The 15,512-nt window shown below is 47.7% G+C and overlaps 5 protein-coding genes across 5 annotated transcripts; 2 read left to right on the forward strand and 3 right to left on the reverse strand.

The window, feature by feature from the left end:
- Positions 1-842: 842 nt before the first annotated feature.
- F5891DRAFT_944354 (uncharacterized protein) lies at positions 843-1,385 on the reverse strand (the record flags this gene model as incomplete). Its single annotated transcript, XM_041374541.1, has 1 exon — positions 843-1,385. A coding segment is annotated over one exon (543 nt), but the record flags the coding sequence as incomplete, so codon positions are not given.
- On the reverse strand, positions 1,230-2,285 carry F5891DRAFT_725137 (uncharacterized protein). The gene has a single exon (XM_041372969.1). The coding sequence runs from the start codon at positions 2,088-2,090 to the stop codon at positions 1,431-1,433; it is 660 nt and encodes a 219-aa protein (XP_041230684.1). The 5' UTR covers positions 2,091-2,285; the 3' UTR covers positions 1,230-1,430.
- Positions 2,277-8,678, reverse strand: F5891DRAFT_1010932 (inositol hexakisphosphate-domain-containing protein). The gene is made up of 33 exons (XM_041360643.1): positions 8,256-8,678; positions 8,010-8,201; positions 7,750-7,885; positions 7,661-7,695; positions 7,492-7,607; positions 7,415-7,422; positions 7,330-7,360; positions 7,036-7,281; positions 6,969-6,980; positions 6,813-6,912; positions 6,601-6,765; positions 6,367-6,496; positions 6,236-6,311; positions 6,152-6,171; positions 5,909-6,092; positions 5,831-5,859; positions 5,498-5,775; positions 5,350-5,440; positions 5,012-5,288; positions 4,802-4,958; positions 4,583-4,747; positions 4,414-4,533; positions 4,156-4,357; positions 3,990-4,100; positions 3,921-3,941; positions 3,791-3,866; positions 3,670-3,740; positions 3,401-3,623; positions 3,322-3,345; positions 3,011-3,272; positions 2,833-2,956; positions 2,703-2,780; positions 2,277-2,644 (listed from the first exon to the last, which is right to left on the reverse strand). Exons 1-33 carry the CDS (start codon positions 8,590-8,592, stop codon positions 2,500-2,502), a joined length of 4,242 nt encoding a protein of 1,413 aa, XP_041230685.1. The 5' UTR covers positions 8,593-8,678; the 3' UTR covers positions 2,277-2,499.
- An 890-nt stretch (positions 8,679-9,568) lies between these two features.
- F5891DRAFT_944332 (cytochrome P450) lies at positions 9,569-11,691 on the forward strand (the record flags this gene model as incomplete). Its single annotated transcript, XM_041374538.1, has 12 exons — positions 9,569-9,752; positions 9,801-9,930; positions 9,985-10,173; positions 10,234-10,385; positions 10,438-10,553; positions 10,605-10,722; positions 10,775-10,788; positions 10,843-11,029; positions 11,087-11,143; positions 11,193-11,217; positions 11,269-11,535; positions 11,601-11,691. 12 exons carry the CDS (start codon positions 9,569-9,571, stop codon positions 11,689-11,691), a joined length of 1,530 nt encoding a protein of 509 aa, XP_041230686.1.
- Positions 11,692-12,866: 1,175 nt separating this feature from the next.
- F5891DRAFT_1010946 (uncharacterized protein) lies at positions 12,867-15,358 on the forward strand. Its single transcript, XM_041360644.1, has 5 exons — positions 12,867-13,123; positions 13,182-13,356; positions 13,411-13,551; positions 13,602-14,676; positions 14,726-15,358. Exons 1-5 carry the CDS (start codon positions 13,024-13,026, stop codon positions 15,065-15,067), a joined length of 1,833 nt encoding a protein of 610 aa, XP_041230687.1. The 5' UTR covers positions 12,867-13,023; the 3' UTR covers positions 15,068-15,358.
- The last annotated feature ends 154 nt before the right edge of the window (positions 15,359-15,512 follow it).

Raw genomic sequence — 15,512 nt, forward strand, 5'->3', positions numbered from 1 at the left:
ATAATGTTTGAAAGGCATACAATACTTTGCTGAAGCGGTGCGAACAAGGTCAACGCTGTACAGACACAACGATTACCTATACCGGCATCACCGGCATGTGTGAAATTTCAAACTCCTCGCTTCTCCTGCCAAATTTCTCCGAGATCGACCAGACTACGTCAGACACTTAACAATATCAAAGACGTAGTCCAGACTGGTTACGAGTCTAGTGCAAGTGGGCAATTATCATGCCTCCAAAGCCCAAGCTCAAACGCTCAAGGGCCATCCTGTTCAAGTCTTTGTCTTCAACTATTACGGTAGAAACTTTCCCGCAAGCTGTTGGGATCACTGATCGGTATTTATTCGATACTACGGATTTGATGGACGATATAAACACATGATAAGAAAAATAAAGGGAATTCGTATATGCTGCAGCGAGCGTCTTAGTAAAAATTGATGGAGGAATAGATGTACCGAGAGCACGAGAGAGTTGACAATGATGATGATGGCGCTGACGAGTCCAGGGGCTAGTAGTCTGTGCATGAAACAATCAAAATGATTATATGGAACGCAGCAAATAAAAACCAAACGCAAGATGAAATTCACAACAAAAATAGAGTCAGGGTCATGCAGATATCGTAGACAAGTGTTAGAACGTGACCAACCACATAATGGCGAACCAAGGACCGTCCATTGCAGTCCGTAAGTTGTCGCAGCAGGTCCATGTCGAGCCGGCAGCAGCCTTGTACTAGCATTCCACCCACACAAAATTTCCGGATGACATCTAGCAAATATCCAGCAACTCTGTCCTATTTTCGTATTCGTCCTTGCCTCCCCTCGTTTGCCTCGTCCCTGAGAAGCGCTCATCGCGGCCCGTATCCATATGCGGTTTGCGGGCCTGGAGATGCTCTACCAGCACCGATTGCGGGACTTGCCGACCGCCCATCGAGTGCATACCCCATGGCCGCCTGCGGACCTGGGGACGCACGACCTTGCACATCGTATCCCATCTGTGGACCCGGACTCCTGGTCCGGGCCATCCGCGTCATCTGAATGGTCTCTGTAGTATGGCCATCTGAGAAGCCGTCACCAAACGTGTTGGGTACGGGGCCACGATAGGGATCATAGTAGTCTGGCTGGCCGTAGGTCCCGGGGTCGTCGTGGTAGGGTTGGTTGGGGTTGAGGTGTGGGAGGGGAGGGACGGCATATGGGTCTGGTGAATTTACGTAGGTCTCAGGAAGCGAGTTGGCGGCTACGGAATGGGCGTATCCACCGGGACTGGGTGCGCGTGCGAGGTTCACCTCGGACTCATTTTCTGCGCCGAAACCTGACCGGCCCGTAGATTTAGTTGGCAACGCATGGACATCAGAGCCATGGGTGTTCAGTTCTGGCCACTTGATTGCTTCATCTAATGCGGTTGTGAAATCGTGAGGTCATGATAGATTTACAAGTCATAAATCAAAAAACGCACTGTCATCAAAGTCTGCGAAGCGTTTTCTGGTGAATTTCCAAATAAAGAATGAGATGATGCCAATAACTGCAACGCCACCCGCTACAGAAAGACCAACAATGGAGCCTGTGCCAAGGCCACTAGAGCTATCAGAGCTACTACTGCTAGTAGGAGAAGATTGTGTGCTCGACGAGCTCGGGTCGGACGTGGGTGTAATGACAACAGTGCTGTAAACTACCTCGCCAGCAGAATTGGTGCTAGTTTGCACCGAGGTGGTCAACGGAGGGGGAGCTGTGGTCGGGGTAGTGGCAATGGTCTGGGAAGGTGGTGTGGTGGTGGTCTGGGCGGTAGTGGAGGTTGGCGATGGCGTGGTCGTCGTTTGGGTCGGGGTAGTAGTAGGAGGTGTCGATGTAGTCGACGGCGTTGTCGTCGTTTGCGGAGCTGTAGTGGTAGGAGTTGTGGTGGGCGGCGTAGTTGTGGGGGTCGTACTTGTGGCTCCCACGAGAGGCACAGATATACTTTGTTGGCGTACATGAAGATTAGGCTTTCGCTCTTCAAGTAGCTGATGTGGAGCATGTGCAACTGAAAGCAAAAAACAAGACGCCACTACAAGGAGCAGCAGATATCGTGATGTCGCGCTCTTCATTGCGCTCTTCATCATGCGGGTTCAAGCGGACTGTCTATCGCGTGATACGAAAATTAATGAGCGGTCTCTATGATATTTTTCAAGGTTAGCACGTCGTAGGAGGTATCGTCGCCGCTGTTTGGGGCCGTGTCGTACGAAGAGGGAATTAACGACGACACAGGTAAATGTGAATGAAAGGAAAGCCTTTGGTAAAAAGCGAGCGGCAACCTAATTGATGGAACGACCGGTGGCAGTGGTCACTCTCGTTGTGACATCACCGTAACAGTGTAACATCTCACATCAATAGCTGCGCAGCAAGGTATACATAGAGACGGAACAAAGCCTGTGCGCAATGCGACATGCCCTAAGTAACCCCTCGTCGTTGTCGTCATCATCGCCATCGTCATCGTCATCGTCATCGTCATCACGGAGTAAGCACCCATCCTTAGTCCAATGACCTCCTCCCCAGCAGTTTCGCAATCTCTCTATGTTCTCGAAGCCAATCCGAAAACCCTCTTGTCTCTCTTCCCTGCATCTCCCGTAGTTCAATGAGATAGTTAGCAAACACGATCAGTGTTCCATAGCGATATCTACGTGTAGTGGGCGCGCATCACGTAGCTGTGTGGACAACACATGGAAACAACTCACAGGTAATTCACCGCAACGTCCATCAGCTTCCGTTGTTTCACGCTTCCCTTTTCCAGGGCCTCTACCTTGACTTTGTAGCTATGCTTCCCATCAGCGCCAGAACAAAGCATGATACAGCTCTTTCACTTACTCGTATATCGACTTGCGAAGATTTTGCACATCTTGCATAAGATCAATGGCACGGTCCGTCAGGCGCTTTGCGATTTTGCCGTGAGACAAGACGCCGACAAGTTGCAATATAGTCTTGTACTCCCCTGTCACAACATATTGTTAAACATGCAATACTCGGGCTCGACTGCCAATCAGACCTTGCCGGTAAGCCTGTTCCTCCGAGGGACCATCAATGGAGTCATATTCAACACTGTCCGGGTCTTCCTGTCCGTCAATGTAGTTTTCTTCGCCCTGCCAATTCATCGTCGTTGATATCAAGCAGGCTGTGACCATCCCCGTGGTTGTACGACCACGGCCCATCTGACAATTGAATATGAAGTCATCCGCCTCTGGGTATCCAGACCGGACACGTTCCAGTAACTGTGACAGAGCATCAGGCAACGGCGCTTGTTCGTCGGTCTGTAAATCTCCATGAGCGCTTGTTTCATACAAAACCCTGGTTCCTCACGATAGCAACACGGCCATAATTGATCTGCCAGGTAGAGTCAGCAACGGCAGACCTAGAAACTCAAGAATGTCGCGCTGACCTTGAATCCCTCCCTAGCCATAAGATTGAAAACATCCCTTGGGGTCATAATATCAGCCTCTTCCACCGTCTCCCATATGGGTATGATAGAGAACACGCCAGGCCGCTCCTCAAGTTCATCATGCAGAAGGATACGTCCATCACCCATTCTGACCTCACGTATAACGTCCTTCTTTAAACGTTCCTCCATAGCCTCCACCATGGCTGTTGTGACCCCAGTTGCTCTGCGCGGTATCAGCCTGTTATCCCATGTAGCTCATAAGCACTCACTCTACGTTTTCAAGCGGTTTGTCCACGATCCGCAGAACATGGGGCTGGCCCGCGATATAGATGACCGGTTCCTATGTCGTTTCAGCCATGATGAAGCGAATATCGGCATTTCTAGCCTCACCTCTCGCAGGGATGTCCAGTACACCATACTGTGACCTTGTGGATCAGCATCAACACGTGCTAGCGCTCGCCGTAAACTAAAGACATGCCACGATGAGAGTTCGTTGCTAACCATCGCACTACAAACCTACCCTTGAACTGTAGGCATTCCGCTGTAGAACAGTCAGACAACGTCTAGTATCATTCCTTGGAGAACACACCTGCCGCACAACATCTTCTCATCAGCCGGATCTACAGGAGAAGATGCCCGAGAAGAACCAAGCTTCAACGTCAGTGGCACGCGACGGAAATTAGGAGAGCCTTCGATCCTCCTATACGAGAAGACCGATTCAGTTCACGCTTCATTGAAATTGTGGAAAAACACACTCAGGGAGCGACATCTTTTGCAAGTTGGAGAAGAAATCGCTCTTGAGAATGGTAGATGCAGAGAGAATGCTGCCAGATCGGTTTACTACCACTTGCTTGACTTCGTCTGGACGAGCTACACTCTCATTGACATCCGCACGCTCGAGTGGCTTGAGGGCGCGCAAACCTTCCGCAATGAGTTCCTTCTCGAACGTTTTGATGACTATGCCATAATGAGAAGTGAAACGCTTTAGTAAGGTACAAGAATGATCTCCTTACCTGGGCGATTCTCAATGAAACTTTTGAATGTTTCAAATGACTGCATCGTATCTGGCTCAGTAGATCGCAGATACGCCTGAAACAGAATGAGTTCAAAGTAGCGCTGTAAATTGTGCATCCCTTGGTCTGTTCAACACTAGGATAAAAAAAGGGAAAGCATTGTCTTTACCTTTTGAAGCATGGATGCGCTTTTGCTTCTCATCAGTCGCTTTCTCAGCCAAATCACGTTCGTCTTCGATGGAGTCCCTGAGATTCATCACGATCGCACATCGATCAATGACCTCGTCAACAGTGTTCTTAACTGCAGGACCTTTCCGGACGATTCGAAGGAGATCTATATCACAATCTCAGTGGCATACCTCAACAGAAAAGACTAATATTAACGTACTATTGATGACTTGATATGAATGGCGCTTATTTGCAGGCTCATCGTGAAACATATCAGAAGTCATCGACATCGACATCGAACGAGCCTCTGTCCGAGATGACCACTGAGAGAGCGCCCGGCTGTCATTCAACCATTGTTGAATGAGGACAATCAACACCTGTGTGGCAAGAACATCAATAATAACAGTCCTTCGTTTCCACCTGTACTCACGGAAGTTAAAGTGCTCCTTCCTCGCCCAAGCTGGCAATTGACGACCATAACCGTACTGGAAGAGTCTGTACGAAGAACAAGGTCCATGAGCTCACTTATGTCTGCGAAATCGGGAGGACGCTCGGATGTGATTGGGATCCGAACATATTGGAGATCCAACCCATATCTAGATTTACGGGATACCATGATGTCCTTGAGCACTGCGACGCTTGAGGATTGTACTTCTTCCCATATGGGAATCACAGATCCATCTGAGGTCTCTGTGTGAAGAAGCAATCTTCATTGTATTTTCGGGTATGTGAATTATAATTTGGAACTGCAGGTAAACAAAGACGCACCTTCCCTCAAATGCTTCAAGCTCTGCAAGGACATCATCTTTCAGGCGCTCTTCTAAGACTTCTAGTCGCGATGCAGAAATCCCTCCATAATCTGTAATAGTTCAATCTTTCAGGAACAGTATCAAAGTTTAAACCTAAACGCGCAAACCTTTCATGTTCCGGAGGGAGAAACGTTCGCGCCTTAAACAGTATGGCGCGCCGTTGACATAAACAATGGGCTCTTCTCTCAATGTCACCCACACAACTTTGTTTGCGTCAGGGTGTGCCACTTTGACACGATGCACCACCTCATCGACTGCGGACTCAGTTGGTTGGCCGCTCGCATATATGTTAGTCCCGGGTATGTTACGAAAGTTGATAGCCCCGCGGACTGAGTCTGAAACACGATGAGACTCTGAAAGCCACTGGTCTGACTTGAGAAGCGTGCTGTTTGACGGACATAAGAAGTCAAACACGTTGCAAACGCATGGTGCTGACGTACCTGTCTCGCAAAATGATTCCACTCCGATTCTGCAGCAATTAATAAGGCCAAGTGGTACGTGTTATTCAAAGAGCGAACCTTGACAACGTGGTCGCTATACTCATCGCCGAGCAGCTGACCTCCGGCGATCTCCACATCATTCTTCTGTCCAGCCACTAGAGATTTATCTTCTGTTCCTGATCTTGACAAGAGAGAGAGGTCGTTGACGGGCGCAAAAATATTGAGCCTCGAGCCGTAAATCTTGCGGAGAAACATGACTTGACTGTAAACATGTAGGTCGCCATTGAATGTTTAGTCACTGATATGCTCGGGACGACTTACTTCCAAATTTCTGTTCTCGCCTAACGATTGAGATGTTACCACGGCGATTGGAGGATATTTCATCAATCATAGAGAATAACGTACCTTCAGCCAATCCGAAAATGTTATCTCAAAGTCCTTGACAGAATCAACATAGCTCGCAAAGGTGATCATGAAGAAACTATTGGGAATTTGGTAACAGGTATCAAATGATATAGTCACAACAAACCACGTACTATTTCTCCAGCGCTCTCCGAGCCTTGGATAAGAGATCTTCTCGTTTGCTTTCGTCACTATCGGCCGTTGTGAGTGAATACTTGACCCTGTATGTGAGGATGTCTTCTCGGAGATTATTTACATGATCACCTAAGGAATCGAGACATGGTTAGCAGCCAATTCCCGATACATAACAATGTTAATTGAAAGCATGAGATCTAAGACACTAGAATGAAGCATGACAGTGCACCTACATGCATCTATTACACGGTCGACCAGTCTTTTAGCCTGTAAGCCGTGATCTAAACACCCAAGTAGACTTAGTATCACTCCATAGTTGCCTTGGTGTGCTTTGCGCAAATTCTCCAAGAGTGTGGGTTGCGCCATCAGCAAGGCAATCACAGACTGAGAATGGAGATCTGCGAGAGATAAATTGATTTCGAGATAAGGCCGCGGCGATACGTACGTCGCTGTAATACATATGTCAATCTTAGAAGTGACTTGTTTTGGTCCTGTTGTGCACTGGCATTTTCCAGCGCTTGAGCTAGCTTGATATCAGTGGCTGCCTGAGAAAATATCAAGTTCATCTCGAACGTAACCGAATAACGTACGGGTGCCATACCTGATTTGTAGGCTGATCGAAATGTGTCAAGCCTTGGATTTGTACTAAGAAAAGCTTGCGAACTTACCGTACTGATGCCCGGGCTGCCGTTACCCGTCTTATAGGACCCGCTACCTAAATTGCTCAAGAAAGATGACCTACTCGGGTATGGATCTTCTAAACCCCTAGCGAGCAGCATTTTCCTCCTGACAATCACGGCGGCAACCATGGCGAATGTAGTTCGGACGGCACCCATACCGCAAGAAAATACAAGGGCACTTCGTACTGGATCTGTGTTTGTGATAACACGTAGGTACGCATCTAAGTAGTTGTCCTGGGTGATGTAAGCGGTAAACCATACTTAGAAATATGACGTGCTCACTTCAATGGGACGGTCGGGGGATATGGGGATACTTAAGTAATAGATCAATGGTGTAACCTGGGCGCCAAGACGATAAACAACATACCGATGATACTACGATGAAGAGAGTATAGTGTGAAACCTGGAATCAGGAGAATGGACGAGATACAGACGAAAGCGTACCTCTACATTCCATCCATCTGCACGCATTTCGTCCCAGAGTTCTCGTGATGTTCTTACGTTGACATTGTCAACATGAGTCCAGGTAGGTAAAACAGCGCCGTCCCCGCTCTCGGCAGCTGTAACAGATGGCGTTCAACATCCGATGGAAGAAAAATCTTGTATTACTCACGCAGTTCATTGTGGGTCAATATCAGGCCTCCATACCTGGTCAAACAGAATTAGTGCCGTCACCAACAAGCGATATCGGATGAGCATCACTTTGTTGATTCCTGTAAGATGTCATTTTTCAAACGTTCTTCTATGGCTTCCAGATTTTCAGCGCGATCGGATAATGATAAGGTTCTTCTTGGTTCAGCGGAATCGCGCAATACGAAGGGTCGTCCTGATATATACACTAGAAGAAAGGCAGGAGAGGCAGAAAAACAAATGCGTCGCCGAGAATCATAAATAGGATGCAAGGGATGTGATATATTAAGCTGCGTCATGATAATGATCTGAAGATTGCGAGGAAAACATACCGATCGGTTCCTCCCGCGTAGAAAACCAAACGACATGAGACGGACTGGCAGTACCAGGACGACAGCGCAAGATGGAAAGAATAGCTCGTAGGCCCTGTGTGCGAGGCTGAGCAACTCCGAAGACGTTTGTGTTGCGTGATGCCCTGAAGTTGGGAGCACCATGGACATTCAAATCGAGATCAAGAGCTCGGCCTATTAAACTCGCTATGAACTGACTTCACAGCAACCAATGATAATCAAGCGAACCAGACGGGTAATAATCGGTTTTCAAGATGAAGCCTCTGGACAACACGCTTCCTGTTCTCGTTTTGACAACGGATGGTTCTGCTCGCTTCAGATTGGCCATGAGATCAACAGGTACGACGGCTTGTTTTTCTGTCATCGATATTGCCGATTCGCTAGCAACGCGAGATGTTCTGAGAGCTTTGACATCTCTAGATGCTAACTGGAGAGCCGACCGATCCACCAAAGGTACTGATGCTGGACGTTCGGTCGCATCGTCTAGTGATATCTTCGGAAGCTGGTTGATATGCATAGTGCTTACTTCGAATGGGACAAAGCAGGGAGCTTGGTTGTCTATCATACGATGTAACCAGAGCTACTAGTAGCTGGCTGAAACGCCTCGAATCGAAGGTCCACGGTGCCACAAGAGCAATCACACGACTCACATGAGGACCAGTCATGTCGGTCCACGTGAAGCGTGAGAACCCCAACGCCAGTGGCTAAAATGAACGACCGTGAGGCAGACTAGCTAGTGGCGGCTCGTTGAGCCATTTCCGCGCAATCTCAGCCGACGCTTTCCAAGTTTCCCTTTTCTTTCTATCTACCTTTCGACGACTTTGCGATAACACGAAACTTCAGTGCTACCTAATGGGTACTTCAGTGATAGAGTTCAGTTGGAGGGCCAACTAAGATCGGAAACGAATCTTGCAGGTTTCATTACTCAATTCGTAACAGCTCGGTTTCGTATTATTACTCGGCGTGGACCGAATGTGTCGTATCCCTGTGATATCAGCCACTCATTCAGCCAGTGATAGCATCGGGGGCTTGTTCAATGTCAAGTTTCCGAGTCCGCACCGCCCTTTCGCCACACACATCTACTTTGCCATAATTTCGGTTTTCATCTGCTATTTGCGTTTAAGTTGGTCATCGTGAGTAGTAGTTCGTCCCTTTGATGAAGTGTCAAGCCAAGGCTCAGGCAGCTGACAGCAGAATCACTGCAGGGACTCGTAGGGATGTCTCGTGGGAGACAGGCGTTATTGTCGCTGACGTTAATACAAGTATGTATAATCGTATACATTGCATGCTGCGCCAACAGGAAATACACAGATCGGGAAAATTCTTTGTGAAACCTGACCTAACCTTTCCTTCATCCGTTGCTGCGAGTGCAGGCCGTCATGATAGGATTTGGGCACTTGGCTTGTCTGTCTCAGAAAGGCATGTTATTAATATGATTTTGGCGGCAATTTTTTTCTAGACTCGATTAGGATGCTTCGAAGGTATTAAAGCTACTCTTGAGGCGTGGATCTTTACCATCGCTTGAGATGTCTTCCTCTCTCATGACCTTTCAGGTTTTTTTTGCCATCATATGCCTTTTTCTAGCCGTTCACCGAGTTCGACGAAAGAGTTCATCCAAACTCTCCTTTCCCCCAGGCCCCAAGGGCTTGCCGGTGCTAGGTAACCTGCTCGACCTCAACGGCAGTCAGCCATGGATCAGTTTCACTCAGTGGGCATCGACACGCGGTAGAGTCCATCAATTTTCCAAGAAACAAATATCCTTACTTTTTTAAGGGGACGTCATCTACTGCAAGCTGTTTGGACGGCAAATTATTGTTCTACAATCGCAGGAAGTTGCCAAAGCACTGTTGGAAAATCGCTCCAGTATTTATTCCGATAGGCCACCAGTCCATAGCACAAAGGCGTAAGGAAACCAACATCCAACATGCTATATATTCATATCTGACACTTTTCATAGAACCGGTTCTGAGTTTAACAGTGCCCAGTTAAGATATTCTGATGAATGGAGATTGCATCGACGAATTTTCCATCAATCATTCCGACCCGAGGCGGCAAAAGATTACTTGCCTATTCAACTTCGCAAAGCCCGTCAGCTGTTGCAGGGCATCATAGAAGCCCCCGAGCACTACCAGCGCCAAATTGAACTGTAAGTGATATCTTATCTTGTCCTTCGGCAAGCTTAATGATAAAAACGTGGTGATCCCAGTTTCGCCTCTTCCGTGATCATGTCTGCCGTATACGATTACGAGGCGAAGCCGAATGACGACCCGCTTGTACTTGCCGCTGAAAAGGCGATCAAGGTATTTGTAGAGCTGGCAAGCCCCCAGACTTCAGCCATCCTGGAGTCATTTCCGTTTCGTAAGTTTTTATCAGTCTACGTCTCCAGAAAGTTATCTCTGACTTAACGTAGTGCTGAGACTGCCTTCTTGGTTTCCCGGCGCGAGTTTCAAAAGACTCGCTATCCAATCACAAAGGAATGCTACCGCCATGATTAATATTCCGTTTCACTATGCACGAGAACGTGCAGTAAGCATTCATGTCCTGAACAAGAATTAATCATATCAACTTAAGACGTAGATGACTGCAACTTCGAATCAGTGTATGATCTCGGAGTCTTTGAAGCGGTTAGAAACGCATGGTAATGCGGACGAATTCGAGCTTGCGCTGAAGTCGTCTTCTGCTACAGCATTCATTGGTATGACACGGTTTATCTCCTGAGTGACGCTACTAATACATGTCGTATATAGCTGGAGTTGAAACGGTCGGTGCTGCTTATCAACATCAACGTGCTTCCCACGAACTGACGGATAATCAGACTGCGTCAACGCTCACTATCTTTGTTCTTGCAATGATGCTCTATCCAGATGCACAGAAACGTGCACAAGAGGAGATTGAGGCAGTTGTAGGTGACCAACTCCCTACATTTGAAGACCGGCCTTCGTTGCCGTATGTAGAAGCAGTCTTGCGCGAGACGCTTAGATGGCATCCAGTGTTCCCTCTTGGTGGGTCGATCTCCTGCATCGTATGTTAGGACCTTACATTTACATGTGACAAATTAGGTTTACCGCATTACACGACGGACAGCGATGTGCACAATGACTATTACATCCCCAAAGGTCTGGTTTTTTCTATATAGCATCACTTTCATTGCTAACCACCACGTAGGTGCAATTGTTATGGCAAATATCTGGTGCGTCACAGTACTTGCTGGCCTTGAGTTGCGTTAAGGCAACTGCTACAGGGCCATGTCAAAGGACGAAATAAAATACCCGAATCCTGATGAATTCAAACCAGAGAGGTTTTTCATGGCTGATGGACAATTGAATGACGACACTGTCGATTTTCCTTTCGGCTTCGGGCGCCGAGTATGTGTTGGAAAGTACTTCGCTGATGCTTCCTTGTGGATTTCCATAGTATCTCTGCTAGCAACATTCCGTTTCATGAGACCATTGGACAATGAAGGGAAAGAAGTAGACCCTGTCTTCCAATGGTCCACCGGACTCATTTCGTAAGTATCTTGTTCCATGCTATCATCCAAGCGAGTACCGTGAACTAATCGTTGAGATAAACCAGACACCCCAAATCTCTTCCTTGCCGTGTCGTTCCCCGATACCCGGACATGACTGCACGCAAGCTTGCAGACGTAATAGACGTCAGCGCATGAAGCGAGTTGCTCGGTCAGTTGTACAATTACATCTCAAGGGAGGGCAACATAATTTTTGTACATGATTATGCGCGATAAGTTCAAGTTGAATTTGAAATTAATTCCGATTATGCACACTAGAACAAGGATTGTATGCGGGCGGTATCGGGATGTGGGAGAAACAAGCGAGTATGAGTCAATGTCCTTATCATGCTTCGGGCACGTTGTTCTGTGCAGGTCGGCTACTTCGACATTGCACGTTCCCTCGCATATGGAAGAGCTTACTAATGCTATAATGTGTTGTTGTTGATCGTTGTTGATCCATCTTTCTCGCTAATTCGGATCCACGATCTGAGTCGCTTTACATACTTGTGCAAGTGTTCCTTCCTCGATCGTCTTGCACAAGCGATGTACATGATGATCAGGTCAATTCGCGGCCTCGAGCGGATACATTTAGTAAGATGTTTGCGAGTTTCAACCTCTAGTCGGAATATCATATATTCCAGCTGGATGTGGAACTCGCTAACATCTTACGATGATCAGAGTGTCCAGTCGAATTCATCAAGTTCCCTGGTCAAGATGAAGTTCGTGTTCTGACTTGCCAACCATTCGGCGCGAACTTGAGGATCTTTTTGACGTACTACGGTAATTAAGCGATGGCTTGATGCCGTTATCTGATCTGTTGATGGATAATCATGATAGGCTTCGTCATATCCGAGTCATTGCCACAAGCCTCCCATGTCCCCAATTACTCGGCAAACCGTCTACGAGTGTCGTATGTAGTCCAAAACCTGGAAAATGACATTCCCGTTTCACCATATATCTATCAGGTTTTCATCCACGAAATTTGCCTCTATTGTCCTTGGGAGGTAAGTACTATTGAAACTTTAAGCTTGCTTGTCTTTCTCGTAATCCATCAATAGTCCATTACTAAATTGTCAATAGGATAACCAGGGCTTAGAGGCAACAATTGGACAAAGCCTCGAGAATGGCATACATTACATGTTCCGCAATTTCCAGGCTGCTCACATACGCTCTACATACGGCCGTCTGAGGATGGGCTCGCTCGCGAACAGTGCAAGAAAATGTTTCCAGTCGCAACCGAGTCCTTCCCACCAATCAAAGCAGTCAACGTAAAAATGATTCCGGTCCGGGCGCTACTAACCTGTAAGTATTAGCTTGATTTCGTCGCCTAGCAGCGATGCAACTTGGGATTTCCAAGCGATTCTAAACGTCATATTGTGACGCATTGTATACACCTAAAATATGCCAAGACCTCACTGGCAGTCTAAGGCTTAAGCGCAACCAAATCTGCCGCTTTGCATTTATCCATTAGGATGGCTAGCGAGTACGATGTCTATAAAGACCCGACGTAGCAGAGTCTTCCCTCATTGCTCCCCTTTCCACGCCATGAAGGATTCACTCGTTTTCGCGTACTATTGCTCTGGACATGGTACGCATTCAACGTCGTCTAGTAGTGTCATAAGATCCCTCACTTCTTCTTTCTATAGGCTATGGCCATGCGACACGCGTATCCGCGTTTGCTCGCCACCTCCTTAACCTGGATTCTCGGACGACAATACACATAATATCGTCTGCTCCAAAACATGTTTTCAATGACAGCATTAGTCTCGGGGTCCTATATCGCTTCGCCGAGATTGACCCAGTCGTTGTACAGCCTGTGGCGTGAGTGTGTACCGACCTACAATTGACTCATTTCATTAACCGCTAGATCATTAGATACCGGGTCGACCGTCACAAGAGTGTTGAAGCTCTCAGGTCCTTTTTAGCACGCAAAGAATCTCTTCTGGAGCAAGAGCGACAGTGGCTCTTCGACGTACAGGCTGACTGTGTTCTTAGCGATGCTGCCTTCCTTGGATGGTGAGTTCAGAATCCATCGTGGTAGATCCTTGTGCTTATCAGTTGTCTAGTCTTGCCGCAAATGCCACGGGGTTGCCTTCTATCCTCATTTCAAATTTTACATTCGACTCTGTGTACAGCTTCCTTTCAACGAAATTCGTGGACCAAGTCGATACACCTCTAGGAGATGAACTTTTGATTGATAACCACAATTCGGACCATCCGATCCCAGACGGAGAGCTTAAGCCCTTGGTTCAACAAATATATAATGGTTACCGCTGCGCGGACCTTCTTGTTCGACTTCCTGGATGTATACCTATTCCATCGTTCTCAACCTCCCCGTCGTTACCGGCGCCACCCTGGACTGACCAGGGCAGCAACACGCTATTAGATGAGATTGTATCTCATCTTGTTCAGAAACCCGATACACACCTACTCCATCCTTCGATACCTTTCGCCGACTTGCACCCTAAGAAACCGCTTGCACGTAGCATCATCCAAGCTCCTCTTCTCGTTCGTGGTATTAGCAAAGGACCAGACACAGTTTACTCGCCTATTGGTCGATCCCGATTTCTTTCGTCGCTTGGTGTCCCTGAACATCTACACAATCCAGATGAGACGAAGATTCTTATCGTTTCATTTGGCGGACAGGTCTTCCAGAGGCCCACTTCCAGTCGCAGCAGCAGCACGGGTAACTCAAGTCCAGGATACAGAACACCTCCTACGGGGCTACAGCAGATCACTGATAGCCCACAAATGTCAAAGATCCCTCTTTGCAGCGATGCTCTCAGCAAAACGGACACATCACACTGCTGTCACAGCGCCCCTCCTGTCATCAAGCCTGAGCGTAGCCCTACGTTTGACAAGTTATGCGCGATGTTAACCAAAACAGAATCTTGTTTGAAGAATGACGTCACCCGCTCATATTTCGATACCTCCGTTTCGGACATAATGCTTGACCATGCCGTAAATGACTTCGATGCACGGCTGTTACCGGACTCGTCTTGGATCGCGATTGTATGTGGAGTGTCAAAATGGGGGCAGGAAGGGGCAGACGAAAATCCTCCCGACAGGTTTTTTGTCGCTCCGAAGTACGTCTACATGCCCGATCTGACAGCTGTCGCAGACGTTCTGCTCGGAAAACTGGTGCGTTGTGTCATATCTATAGTTTTCTTAGCTAACGGCCTTCTTACAGGGATATGGAACAGTTTCGGAATGCGTCGATTCTTGCACGCCTTTCGTTTATGTCTCACGTCCACTTTTCGTGGAAGAGCATGGCCTGAAGCTCCTGCTCGCACAAGAGGGAGTCGGAATCGAACTCCCCCGAGTCGCTTATGAGGCTGGCGACTGGGCTTCTGCTGTGGAGGAGGCATGGTCGCTGGGCCGCAATGCGAAAGCGGAAATGCGTAGGAAAGGTATGTTAGGTGTTGAAATGAATAAGCGAGAAGAAGAAGGCACGTTACTTGCGGGACAAGTGACGGATTGGGTCAGGGCATGGCACGATTCGATAACGCAGAGGACGGTGTCTGAGGTCTGATGTCTGTCACGATAGATTGTTAGAGGCGACCTTTGTCTACATTATTACATACTATACGTTAGTACATACCGCACGCTCAGGGCTGCGCTTGCATAATACATCAATTGAAGTCAAGTGAGAGTCGTACGAGTATCACTCACATCATGCGCTGCTTGGAGCTACGATGAGTACGGAGACCCTGATTTTGAGCTCCGACTGACTGGGCGTTGGATTTATCTCCAACTGGAACGCCTTCTATCAAAGTTGTCAAAGTTGTTCGAGTACGTACTGCTACAATCTCTTTAACCAAAAAAGCAGCTGTCATGACTGTAAAACCGAGGTGTGCGTCTGTAAAGGACTGTCGTACTGGTTCCGAGTCGCACTCGGTACGTATACAGCCATTAAGGATCATCATAGGCTGACTACGGGTTGTTGCTTGCTGATCTGAGCCTGTTAAGACCCGACA

Source organism: Suillus fuscotomentosus (genome assembly GCF_016647785.1).
Source record: "Suillus fuscotomentosus strain FC203 chromosome Unknown F5891scaffold_8, whole genome shotgun sequence".
Taxonomy (NCBI): Eukaryota; Fungi; Basidiomycota; class Agaricomycetes; order Boletales; family Suillaceae; genus Suillus; species Suillus fuscotomentosus.